The sequence below is a fragment of the Tripterygium wilfordii genome, chromosome 9, assembly GCF_013401445.1.
Source record: "Tripterygium wilfordii isolate XIE 37 chromosome 9, ASM1340144v1, whole genome shotgun sequence".
Classification (NCBI taxonomy): domain Eukaryota; kingdom Viridiplantae; phylum Streptophyta; class Magnoliopsida; order Celastrales; family Celastraceae; genus Tripterygium; species Tripterygium wilfordii.
In genome coordinates, this window is record NC_052240.1 from 6,593,342 (window position 1) to 6,607,678 (window position 14,337).

The 14,337-nt window shown below is 35.3% G+C and overlaps 1 protein-coding gene across 1 annotated transcript; it reads left to right on the forward strand.

The window, feature by feature from the left end:
- On the forward strand, positions 1–755 carry LOC120004837 (transcription factor IBH1-like). The gene has a single exon (XM_038854155.1). It carries the CDS (start codon positions 215–217, stop codon positions 710–712), a length of 498 nt encoding a protein of 165 aa, XP_038710083.1. The 5' UTR covers positions 1–214; the 3' UTR covers positions 713–755.
- Positions 756–14,337: the final 13,582 nt, after the last annotated feature.

A 14,337-nucleotide genomic window follows, 5' to 3' on the forward strand; every position in this document is an offset into this window, starting at 1 on the left:
TCGTCATCCCCTCACCCTTGTTTGGGAGTATTTTGCTTCTCCTTTTGTCTTTACAAGGGAAGAGAAGACCCTCTCACAGTTGTGTCATTTGTGTCTCGTTTCATCATCCCCACACACGGTGTGGAAAAGTGATTTGTGTCAGAGTTAGTTGTACTCACCTTTGCCATCGATATATTCATTCGTCTCTCTCTTCAAACCCACATCCACATACGCCATGAATCCAAAGGTTGTCTCGAAGACCAAAAATTCCACCAAGATCATGTTTGCTCGTTTGTTTCTCCAATCGATCATGACAATGAAGAAGACCAATGTAAGAACTAATTCTGATCATGAGGAATCGCGAAGGCGCAGCCTGATAATAGATACGGCTGCGTATTTATCAATGGCTCGAGTAGTCGGATGGAAGAGGACGTGGAGCCGTTCCATTATTTTCAAGATCAGAAATAGAGCGATTCGCAAAAAAGGATCTGTGAAGAAGAAGAGGAGGAGACGCGTTGGTCGAATTCATCAGAAGAATAGATTGTTCAAAATTGAGAAGCTTCGAAAGCCGGTGCCAGGAGGAGAAGCCATGGATGTTTGTGGGTTGTTGGATGAAACTGTGCATTACACAAAGAGTCTTTCTACCCAGGTTAAGGAGATGCAAACTATTGCTAACAACTTGTCTAAATATACATATAATACATCCATGCTTTCTTTCCTTTCAATCATCTAAAAAATAGACTCTTTTTCTTTTTTTTTTCCTGTTTCAATCGCTATTTCCGATTACTAACCAGGAAATCTCAATAAACAAGATAAAAAGAGTGATTTTTTTTCTTCTGCAAAATAAAGGAAGAAAGCAAATAAAAGGATATCCAAATTATAATGATGAACGTTGGCAGCATGCTTAACACATACAAGTTGGACAGAAATTGGGGTTTCTAGTGAGTAGTGACGGACGGATGAGTAACGCTTAAATATATGTTCAAAATTTTAAAAGATAGAGTACTCATCAGACAATCAAAATCGATGTAGGACATGTTTCATATTATTTACTTAATTATTAGGAATTTTTATTACGATGTTATTAAGAGTTTTATTTTTATAAATTAATAGGAATTTTAATCAAATAAGTATTTCTAATTTTATTATTAGTTTTTTTGGTAATTTATATCTATCAGGGTTTTATAGTTTTAGTATTTTTTAGGGTTGTAGCCGTCTTTGATAGGGCTATTATGGTAACAGTAAATTATTCATTCGTATATTGTTACAGACACATTGGTTATCGAATATCACAAAATACTGGTATACCATTATCAATATTTCGGTATGGTAAATTTACCGCTGAATTCGGTACCGATAACGGTAATCAAAGTTCAAAATCAGAAAATTTACCTATTACCGACAGATATATTAATATTATTTTTAATTTTAATTTCATTTAATTATAATCATTAGATTGATCAACTCTAATCTAGACCGTTGATGATTTTTAGGGTTTCTTTCAAGAGATGATAGATGGTATTACAAGCCCAGCAACCATAAGCACTCAGCACGAAATTTTAAAAAATAAAACAAAGAATTCTTAAACAGCAGCGAAGGCTCAAAAATATGTCAACACGATGCATCTTTAGTGCATACAAATTCTGAAAAAAGGCTGTTATTGACCATAATGCGGAGGCTGACCTGGAGTTGAAGATTCACCTGGTTGAAAATTAGGCCGAATTCCCAGCTGAGGCATTCTCATGGAAGTCTCAGCAGGAGAAATTGGGCTGCTTTGTGAGAGGGGAGAGGAACCAAGAGGTGTTGCCACATGACCATATGCAGGAACTGGAGAGGTGGGATATGTTTGACCAGGATAAGTGCTAGGAGCTGACACAAAGCCTGGTCTGGCTGCCTGCGGGTTTGGATCCCAAGATGGAACCTGCGAGTGGGGAACTTGAGATTGTACTGCAGCTTTAGCAGCATTCTCACTTGACTGGTGCATTGGAGAAGCCTGAGATGCCTGCCAAGCTGCTGGGCCAGTAGGGAGGCCAGAAGCTTGCTGTGCTGCAAGCAAACTAACATGTAAAAAAATGAGAAATGTATCTCTTAGTGGCACTTAGTGGGAGAGTGTTTGTTGCTCTGTGATCATAGATTTGCAGTAGCTAATTAGGGTTCATTTCAAGAGACGTATTTTTCTTTTTTTCTTTTCTTTTTTTTTTTTTTTTTTAGGAGATAGGTTTCAGAATTGGTAAATTTACCAATTATCAGTTCATCATTACTGATTGATTGGTATATCAACTCTACCGATAACGGTAGTGGTAGCATTTTTTGAGTTATCGAAGGGATCGGTATGGTAACGGTATTCCGTGTGATAATGGTAACCGTTACCATAACAACCCTAGTCTTTGGTAGAGGAGATGAATTCTGAAATAAAATAAGTATTTTGTGGCTTTTCTCAATTTTCTTGGTGGATTCCAAGTTATGTTGATTTAGTCGCGAACTAGCCAATCGATCCATATTTCTGCACTGCATCGGTTGGTATCGAAGCAGGATTTCGCCTCTCAAGATGGCTAACAACAAAGGAGGAAGAAACCATATAGTTGTTGGATGAGGGTGAATGATTTTCGAGAGGTATTAGAGGAGATTAAAGTTATGCTTAATCAACTCAAAGTCAACCAGCATCAACAAATCAACGACTATGACAATCGTGATGTTACACGAAACCAACCTTTTTGATCCATATGTTTTGAAGTAAAAAAGGTACAAGATTCATGTTCGTAAGTACAACAATGATATTCCTTACTTGAAAAGGGTCAAATTCGAGATTATTTGAATTTTGGATGTTTGATTCGGAAAAATATTCGTATTATATGGATATCATGAAAGAGAAGAATGTCAAAATTGCTTAGTGAAAGATATAGCATATTGGTGGGATGAAATACAATTTAACAGAATTCGACAATGCAAGGATAAAATTCGATCTTGGCCTAGAATACTATTGCTCAAAGTCTTATAGAGATGGCGAATTATTCGAAACAAATCAATAAATTTTTCAGGTTCAAGAAGTTATCATTGATCCAATTTCACAAGTACATGAGGAACATCCAATTCGTGAAGAAGTTTTAAAATTGAAGAGTATGATAATTATATATGTGGAGAACAAATCACAACATGTACGAGCATTTAGCTAATAAAGGAGTTTATATTGTTGAAATTCAAGAAGAAAATCTTGAACTGGATAAGAGAGTTTGTAGAGGTCATTGGCACTATTGCTTTTGAAAGTAAAGTCAAGTTTTGTATGAGGAAGATTCAAGTTCAATGGAGTTTTATGCGGTTCAAGAATCTCACAATCAGATTCTCATTTCTACAAACGGTGAGGTCGAATTTGTTGATTTTATTCGGAGTGAAAATTATAATTTCGGCATTAGTTCCTTAATATTGAAGATTGTCAAAAAGTTGATGTTAAGAACTAAGAGTTTGGACTTTCCTCATTTATGAAATTCGTTGCAATCATGAGTATGTTGAACAAACTGTGCTCTTCAAAATACTTGTTTCTTTGGGATGAAATAGTACAAATTCAACCAATGGACTCAAAGACTTCAAAAGATCAATTCTCTTTGAGTATCTTGGTGAAGAAAACTCTTTTTAGTCAAATCTTAACTCGAGGGCGAGTTATTTCTCAAGCAAAAATAATAAAGATCCCAATAATAATCATCCCAAAAACATCCTAGTAGTGTGTGACATGCATTGATTGGGTGTGGTTTTCAATGAGTCCCTTGCTATGATGTCACTATACCCAATGAATGCATGCCACATACTACTGGAATGCTTCTGGGATGGTTATTACTGGGATCCCTAGCATTGTTGTTTCTCAAGTGGAGGAGATTGATGTAGGACACATTTCATATTATTTACTTAATTATTAGGAATTTTTATTATGGTGTTATTAAGAGTTTTATTTTTTAGAAATTAACAGGAATTTTAGTCAAATTAGTATTTCTAATTTTATTATTAATACTTTTTGGTAATTTTATGTCTACTAGGGTTTTATAGTATTACTATTTATAGGGTTATAGCGGTCTTCGGCAGAGGAGGCGAATTTTGAAATAAAATAAGTATTTTTGAGGTTTTTCTCAATTTTCTTGGTGGATTTCAAGTTATGTTGGCATAGTCGTGAACTAACCAATCGATTCGTACTTCCGCACTACCTCACAAATAGTCCTACATGTTCAAAATTTTAAAAGATAGAGTACTTATCAGACAACCAAACAATCCTTATTAATTAAGCTATGCATTGAAAACAAAAAAAAAAGCTTTTTGTTAGAATAGTAACAATAATATTCCACTTATAATGCGGAAAATAACTTTAAAGGATCGAACTTGTGTACTATTATTTGCCATATCGATGGATGAAGATGATGCTCTAAGAATAACCTTAACACACTTCTTCTCTCTGTTTCTCTTTTAGCACTCAAACTTTAATGATGAAAAAAGTATTTAAACTCAATAACGTATTGAACATGCTCTTTAATAGAGGAGAGAAAAGGGTTAAGATAAGAATAAGAGATAACCACTAAGAGTAACCACCCATCATGGTTACTTGATTTTATCTTTCAAATTAATTGGTAACTTAACTATCTTTAATGATAAGTTTAAGTTAAACTAAAACATTAAAGAGATAAAAGGTTAGTAAACCACAAATAAATAAGAACGTTTTCATTCTCTCACTTTGTCCACTAAACTGATTATGTTTAAAACCAAAATAATTTTGACTCACTTGGCCTTTATCAGAAAACTTAAGACATGTGATCACGAATTTTTACTTTAACAAATATAGTTGATAAACAAATTAAAATGATATTATAATATTATAATTAGTTTAGGTTAATAATATGAGTCATAGCGGTCATTTAACTTACATGTCATTCTTCATTCCATGTACTACAATATTGACAACCTTCACTAACACAATATTTTTAATTTGTCTTGTTAAGACATTTACTATTAATCGATGCAAAGACAATATGTACATATGCATAATTGGATAACATAAAAGACAAAAACATTATAAATGCACATGTTTAAACTTATAATCACTTTAAATCCAAGAAAAGAATAGCAATCATAGATTGCCTAAAAGATCCATCCTAATAACATGTTCTTTGTAGGCCTTGGGAGGTAACCCCTTTGGCCAATGGGTTGGCAATCATTAAAGTGGTGCTAGTATTTTCAATTGACACTTATTGTTTCTGGGCTCTTTCTCTAACAATCAAGTACGTTAATTCTATATGCTTTGTACCATTAGAGTACTTTTAATTCTTAAAGAATAAAACTGTTGCGGTGTTGTCACAAAATATCTTCAGCAGCTTGGCAATTGAGTCAATAACACCAAGTCCTGAGGTAAAGTTCCGCAGCCACAAAGCATGACTCGTAGCCTCAAAACATGCTGTGAACTCAACGTCCATTGTAGATGAAGCAATGATTGATTGTTTGACACTTTTTCAAGAAATTGCTCCATCAGCTACCCTAAATACAAAACCTGATGTAGATTTCTTACTGTCTATATAGCCAGCAAGATTCGCATATGAGTAACCAATTACTTCAAGTTGTTTTAACCTCCTCTATGTGAGTATATAATATTTTGTCCCTTGTAATACCTCATAAATTTTTTTTGTTGCCTTCTAGTGCTCAATTCCTGGATTACTTTGGTATCTACCTAGCGTTACCACTGCAAAACTAATATCCAGCCTCGTACATCTATGCGCATACATTAAACTCCCAACAACAGATGCGTAAGGATATTTCTTCCTATATTCTCTTTTCGAATCATTTTTTGGGCACTAATTTTCATTGAATTTGTCATCTTTGGCAATATGAGCATCGTTACCTGAACAACATTGCGTGTTGTATCTTTCCATGACTCAATCACTATAATCGTTCTGAGATAATCCTAGCAATACTTGAGATCGATCCCTAAAGATCTCTATGCCAATGCCATAGGATGCCTCACCCATATCAACCATCTTAAAATTCTTGGCAAGATAATTCTTAGTTTCATACAATAAATCGAGGTCATTACTGGCTAACAAAATATCATCCACCTATAGAACTAAAAAGATAAACTTACTCCCACTAAATTGTAGATATAGACATTGATCAACAACGTTTTCCTTAAATCTAAAAGAAGTGATGGTATCATTAAACTTAATATACCATTGTTTGAAAGCTTGTTTAAGTCCATAAATGGATTTCTTTAATTTGCAAGCCATATGTTCAGCTCATTCTTTTACAAAACCTTCAGACCGTTTAATATAGAGATATCTTCATTCGAATTGCCATTCAAAAAAGAGGTTTTCACATCCGTTTGATGTAACTCTAAATCATAATGAGCTACAATTGCCAAAATGATTCTAAAGGAATCTTTCTTAAAAACAAGAGAGAAGTTTCCGTATAATCAATACCTTCCTTCTGAGTAAAGCCCTTGGCAACGAGTCAGGCTTTATATTGTTAGATACCTTTGCATCATGTTTGGTCTTGTAGACCCATTTACAACCAACTTTCTTGCATTTTGTAGGTAATTCGACGATATCCCATAAACCATTCTCTTCCATTGACTTTAACTCATCATTCATGGCATCTATCCATTTTCTAGAATCATCACTTTCTCTCTGAGATATTCTCAGAACTGTCAGTTGTGGTGGTTCTACAAAACTTTCATTGGTGATATTCTCATAAAGTGGTGAAACATTTACATTTTGTTGTTCAACTTCCTCAACTCGTTGAGTAGACTAAGGAGTCACCATGCTTAAAGATACGATAATATTTTGAGATGTTTAGGGTAATGAGATATTTTCCCTTACTTCTTCAAGACTCATTTTTCGTAATTCACCACTCACACTAATTCTGACCATTCTTTAGGAACCTGGCATTTCTAAATTCTAGCTTCCGCTGGGCAACCCCAAATATGTAAGTGTCTTAAACTAGATTTCCTACCAGTCTATACACAAGTCAAAATCAATGAAATCTAGTTTTTCCAAAATTTTATTTTTCACTAATCTTTCGATTCTTTCCCTAGAGATATGCCCCATACGTTTATGCCACAAGATTGATGATTTATCATTAATTCTACTACGTTTTGAACCGACATCTGAATGCAAGGCCATTAAAGATTGTGCAAACTCATGATTCAAAGAAACTTTATATAAATCATCATATAAAGTACCAAAACAAATTGTTGTTGAATTAAACATCAAATTGACTGTTCCACAACTAAAATAAACTGAATATCTAGAAACATCTAATCTAGATAATGAATTAAATTCCTAGAAATACAGGGCACATATAAAGTGTCTTCAAGATTCATCTCATGATCCGTTTCTAGGAGTAGGCGATAAATTCTAATAGCTATCACTTCCACCTTGAAATGGTTCCCCATACAGATGAATCAAGCACTTTCCCTCGGTTTTCGACTTGTAAGGAATACCTGCGTTGTTTAGTCATATGCATCGTAACACCATAGTCAATCCACCAAGTATTAGAAGGAACTTCAATACGATGTGATTCATAACATAAAAAAGCAATATTCTTACCTTTCTTTTCGAACCAAGTTTTGTCCTTCTTCACATGTCCTTTCTTGACACAGAAGTAACACTTGACAATGAATTTTCCTTACTACTTTTGATTAGCTTTTCCAGATGCATTATTTTTCTTTGGTGGATTTGATTTACCTTTCCATTTCTTCTTAGTAGCTTCTTGAGTTACCAGCAATGCGGAATGATTTTCCTCCTATTTCAACTTTATCTCCTCTTGATTGCACATGTTTGTCAGTTTATTCAAGCTCCAATTATCCTTATTGGTGTTATAATGGATCTTGAATGGACCAAACTGAGTAGGAAGTGAATTCAAAATGAATTGAACTAAAAAGGAATCACTTATATGCATTCTCAAAAAAATTTGGTTTTGCAGCTTTATCTTCCATCTCGATAATGTGCTACTGAACTCCCTTACTACCGTTATACTTCTTGGTAGTTAGTTCCGCCATAAGTGTGCCTACTAATGACTTATCTGCTGATTTGAAATGATCCTGAACTAAAGCAAAAAATCCCTTAGCATTTTCTATCTGCGATAGAGAGGTTTAGATATTTTTTGGTATAGTCATCCTCGTAAGCATCAAACCGAGCGTGTTAGATTTCTCCCAAGCCTTCATTTCAATTACTTCTTCCTCAGTACTATCAGTGATTGCCTTAGGTTTGTGCATCAGAAGAGCCAAATCCAATAAACCTAGTGTAAAGTTGACTTGTTCATGGCACTTAGAGAAATTTGTCCCATTTAGAATCGAAATGCTAGAAGCATGAGAATGCAACATGGTGGGAATAGATACTGTAATATCCTGGTCTAATTTTACACTATTCATAGTATCTTCTCGTGGTGGTTGAGGTGGAGGGAACCTCTGTGTTGGTGAACCAGTATTTGAAGGAGTAAAAATTAAATTGTGATAAAATTATAAAAATATTTTTAATAAATGGGGAATTTTAAAGGAAAATTTTTAAAGTAAGAATTACTTAAATCGGATTTAAATTTGATTTGTTATGAATTTTTGAAGTTAATTATAACAATTTAGTTAGGGGCGTTTTTGACAGATGGGTGTTTTGGTAAGTCAAAGATATTATAAAAGAAAAATTAAAATGAAAAAAAAACTTACGCAGTTTTTTTCCTGTTCTTCCTCTTCTCTCGCGTGTATTTGTTCTTTACTATTCATTTTCCGAGTCCGATGACGGTGAGCGACACCACCGGTATCAAAAGAAGCGTATTGACGAGACGAGTATAACCCAACTTGAATCACGTCGATCGGAGTTGTGGTTAGGGAGATATCGGAGTTTGAAGTTCCGATTTTTCTTTTGGTCGATCCGGCCGATTCCGGCAACGGTTTGGTTTGTTTCAGGTACCTATGAGTTCATCTCATCGAGTTCTTTAATTTGATATAAGATTTGGCAGGTTTGGGTGGTCGGATCGCCGGCGATGGGGTTAAATGGGTTTCCGGCGAGTTGACCGAGTCAGGCCGAGTTGAGTCGGTTGACCGGCGCGTTGACTCGGTTGACCGGTGAGTTGACTCGGCTGGGTACTATTTGACCCGGTCGGGTACTATTTGACCCGGTTACTATTTGACCCGGTTACTATTTGACCGAGTTTACATATATCGTGTTTTTCGGTGTAGACGGTGGTCACGGTTGAGATTCGGAGCGGGTTAACTTTTGGAGTTAGGGGTTGTCTGGGACGCGTGCTTGGTTTTAGCACTCTGATTTCCAGGTAGGGGTTTCCTTACTCTTGCATGTGACTTTAGAGTTCCGGTTTACGGACTCTGGTGATATTATGGTTTTGTCGGTTTCCGGGGGTGGAAATACGACCTATTTTGCATGTTGATTTATATTCCCTGTTATATATATCACTGTTGGTATGTTTTCTGAGAGTGAGGTGATTGGAGGTGTTGGATGTGGATGTGGATATTGATGTGGATGTGGATGTGGATTGTGGGCCCATATAGGCGCCCAAATGATCAGATATGGATTTCTGATGGATGATATATATACATATACAGACCGGATATATACCGGTGGACCGTCTGAGATGGGGTGCATCACAGGGGACGCCCTCTGGTGTAGGCTATGCTATCGGGATACCCGATCCTCATCCAGTTTCGGTGTGGACCTGGATTGGGAGACACCCTACGGGGATTAGGGTGGGTCCAGGGGTGTGATGGATTGTTGGAGATTGATGTGGTGATTACAGTGTTGGATAGCCTTATCGGCTACCATTTCACTTGATTGGATTGGTGTATGGATTTCTGGAGACCAGTGTTGGTGGTTCCAGTGTTGCTTAGCCTTATCGGCTATTGTGCTATTTGGTTGACTTACTGATGGATGTATATTTCCTGTATTGCATACTATGCGTTTCATTTCTGGATTTATCATTATTATTTATGGATATTGGTGTTTCCTCTCTACGCCCTACTGAGCTTTGTGGCTCACCCCTCTTCTTTATCCCCTTTCAGGTGAGTTGGATGTAGGTGATGGCGGTCAGCAGCGGGATGCGTGAGCTGGTGTGTAGCCTTGGGCTGACTCTTAGTGGGTGTGGGAACTTTTTGTATTGTATTTGTATATACTATACGGTTTGGTATCGGGTAGATATGTTTTATTATTTCGCTGTTGTATATGTACACAGGTGGATGTACTTGGTGGATAGTATGGTGGTTCTTCTTATTATTATTATTATTATTATGTCTGTTGGGTTTAGCAGAGATTTGGGATCTGGTTCGGGGGATGGGGTGTCCCCTGCCGGTCACGTCCCTGTGATATAGATACACCTCGGTGTATCTTAGGAGAGAGGGGCGTGACAGATACTGAAACAAAAATTATGCTCACAAATAAGGTTTTGAGTCAATCTTTAATATAGAATTAAATTCTAAAAAGATGGATCATTTATATCACTTTGGTTTACTTTTGCGAAAAAATCTTAGCATATATAATATCCACTCTACAAGTGCAACACATTAATCACCTATTAGGTCTGATATAATTGTACTACCTTAAAATTAGTTGTGTCACCTTTGGATGTATACTACAACTATTAAAAATTATATCACCCTATCCAGTACATACCAGTTAAAAATAACTTTCCTTTGGAATAGTCTCAATCTCCTAATTATGCAATGCCATTGAAAATATTATTGTCTTTCATGTCACCCTTAATGACTAACCTTTAATGTAGTTTTCCATTTATAAATTTCTTAACTTAGGCCACTTTGGTGACTACTAACAGCATCTCCAAGGGAGACATCAAATGGGGTATCAAAACCCATAACTACCAATTTGATGCCCCAAATCACGAAAACTTACCTCCAATGGAAGCATCAAATTGGTGATAAAAAATGGTTCTCCACTTCCCTAGATGTAAAATTGGTTCTGGAGGAGAGAGAAATAGATAAGATGCAAATGATGGAGGGAAAAGGACATAGAGCCGTTGGAGGAACAACGGCTATATCTTTTTTCTCTTTATATGCAATCGACTCTTTACGAAACTATCATCACAATCCCTTCCCGTCAATGTGCTTGGGTCATCTCATCTCCTTTCCTCAAAGTTTTATGGGTTTTTTCTGATCTGGTTTCGTTTCTCTTGGTTAAGATTCTATGGTTTCTGAGTTGGTTTGGTTGCTTTATCTGATATACTTTTGTTCCGATCCGTAGTTGATGATGTTCTAATCAAAGATAAGTGGATCTAATTGTTTTATTGATTTATTTTTTATATTCCGAAATGGCGAGAGATGCTCTTATATTGTTTCTTTCTTGTTTAATTGTTTCCTTCTTGTTTTATTCTTCTTGTTTAATTGCTCCCTTTTAGATTAATTGATTATTTTTAATTATTTTTTAGATGGATCCTCAATATTACGGTAATTACATGGACCTCCTTAATAGCAATTCATCGATTTTTGAAGAAGTTGATGTCCAACAAGCTCAAAGTCAGTATGATGTGGATCTTCCACTACGCAAAACACAAAGGACATGAAATTTTACTCAAGATAAGGATATTTTTATTGTGTTCGCCTGGCTAAATACGAGCAAAGATGCAATCCATGAAGTCGATCAAAGCTCTACAAGATTTTGGAAGAGGATTTATAATCAGTTCATTACCAACGGAGGAAAACCTTTTCAATTTGATCATTGTCTTGATATACTTAAGCATGAGATGAAATGGCTTGATACTATATCAAATAAGAAACAATCATATTCTTCTACCTATGATGGTACGGATGGTGATACAAGTAATGTACAAGATCATAGTCAACGTTCCACCAATCAGAGTAGACCTTTGGGTAGAAAAGCATCAAAAGAACAAATGAAGAGGAAGAAAGGAAACACTAATGGCTTAAGCCATGCTACAAAGCTAGTAACAGATGAGCGTTGGGAAGAGAAGATCGCTCTAGAACGTGAAAAAATGATCAACGCGAGAGACTACTAGCAGAGCATCAAAGGACGTGAAACTTTGAAGAAATGCATCACGGGATGGAAGTAATGGCTAAAGACACAGATGGGATGGATTCAATAGTTGCAGCTTATTGGGATGGGTTGAAGAAGGATATTATGATGAAGAGAGGTTTAATTTGACAGTATTAATTTATAGTTAGTTTGAAAAATGCTTGTGTTGGGTTGTAATTTATCAAATTTTAAATTATTAATCATTTAATTTTTGTTGAATTGTTTTTAATATTGGAGATGAGCTACCTATATGGATTAATTTAAATGGGTTTGAAAAATGCATATCCATTTGGTTATTTGGGTTGGAGTTGATTATTTTTTCAAAAATCAAATGAGGTATCAAAGTACTGTAGCAAGAATCAAATGGGTGTTTTGATGTTTCATTTTGATGTTTACCCTTGGAGATGCTCTAAGTTAATAAACCGTATAAAAATAAAACCAACCAATAATATTCTCTTAACTTTTATTTGAGTTATTCCAGATAATACTCAAAATATTCATACTTCAATATATATACATGCATAATTGAAACAAATAAATAATAATGCATTATGGTAAACGATTGCATATATTCGTTCATGAACAAATCCACAAAATCAAATATTAATTCAACTGGGTCATGATTAATAAATCAAATTAATCTAAGGGTACAAATAATAATTGAAAGTCAAAAGATTCAGTTAAAACTTACTGGTAAACCGATTCTGACCAATCAAATAGAAGATGTATCATAAATGAGCTAGAAGAAATATTAAAACAAATGAGTTCATAAAAACTTAAATATTTCCAAGACATAATAAAAGCCTTAAGAAATGAGCCCATACTTATGTGATGTATGGTGAACATCCTGATGGGGATACTGATAGAGACATAATCCAGAGACGTGGAATTTTTAGAAAATGAATTCTCAAGCATTGGTGATATTCGCAAAGAATTAGAATTGTATGAGTTACTGTAATATCCCGACCCAAAAATATCTAAGATTGGCTAAATTTAAAAATAAAAAATACAATAAATAAATAAAAACAAAAAAATAAGAAATTATAAAAGAAATGGTTAGTTCAAGCATAAGGACAAAACTGTAATTCTAAAAATTTAGAGGACACGTTAGTCATTTATTAAATTTAAAAAAAAAAAAAGAAGAGAGAATCGGCCCCCCTCTCTCTTTCCTTCCTTCCTTCCTTCTTTTCTTCTTTCTTCTTTCTTTTGTGTTTGCTCTCACTTTTTTCTACTATCCACCAACCAGCAACTGCCGCCTCCCACCAGCCACTTTTTCTGCCAGTTCTGGTCGTCGACCAGCCACCATTTTCGGGTAACATTCATTCAAGCTTTTAGTTTACCCATTTAGCTCCAAATCAAGGTATTTAAGTCAAACTTTTTTTACTCTCCTTAGTTGCTAGAAATTGGGTTTTAACACATCAAAATCTTGTTATTTAGATGCAATTGAAGGAATCTACACTTGGGTAAGATCTCTACAACCTTGTATTTGAATTTTGGGGTTAGATTTGGTGAAGATTAATCTTAGGGTTTTATGGGTTTAAGGATAATCTTTGAATATGATGAAATTAGTGATTAAATAGATTGACTTAGACTTATTTATGATTGTATCTCTAGATTCCATCGTTGATTGGAGTTGCAAGCTTGGTCAAGTGAGGTTCAAGAACTTGGAAAGTCTTGGGTTAAGAAAAGGTACGGATTTCTTGATTTATTGGATTGTTTTGTGTTAGTTATGTGAAATTAAAGTTACTGGTATGTTGATTCAAGAATGGGCTTACTGAATAATAGGTTGATTATGGTCGGAGAATTCAAGGTTGAGTATTAGCTTTACATGCTAGTCCTTAGAGTACGAGGTAGGGAGATTCCACCCTTTCCATTTCCAATGACTATACTTCTTCTATTAAGAGCGTTTATTCTCCTCATTGGTCATTATTTTCGTTCTCGCTTTAATTGTGCCTAAGGGAAAACAACCCTATTGTATGATTACTTTGTTGTATGAAATGAGAGATATTGCTTACACTACATGTTCAATCTTCTATTGAACGATTGAACATGAGTTATTCTCGAACATGCATCATGTAGTAGTATATATGTAGGATTGTTTGTATACATTATTGTATAACCATGTTGGACATGCATTGTAGTTGCAAGGTGGATGTTGGGTAAGGACCCGTACATCTCCTAGGTATGGTTGGTGTGAAATATGGAATTCCGTTGGGCTATTTAGGGTTCTGATGAGTACGGGAACACCGGTGGAACGGGTCAGGATTCCATATGTACTTGGTGCATCATACGGTGATGTCATTGGGCTGTTCAGGATCCCGTTGAGTACAGGGATTCTGGTGGGTCA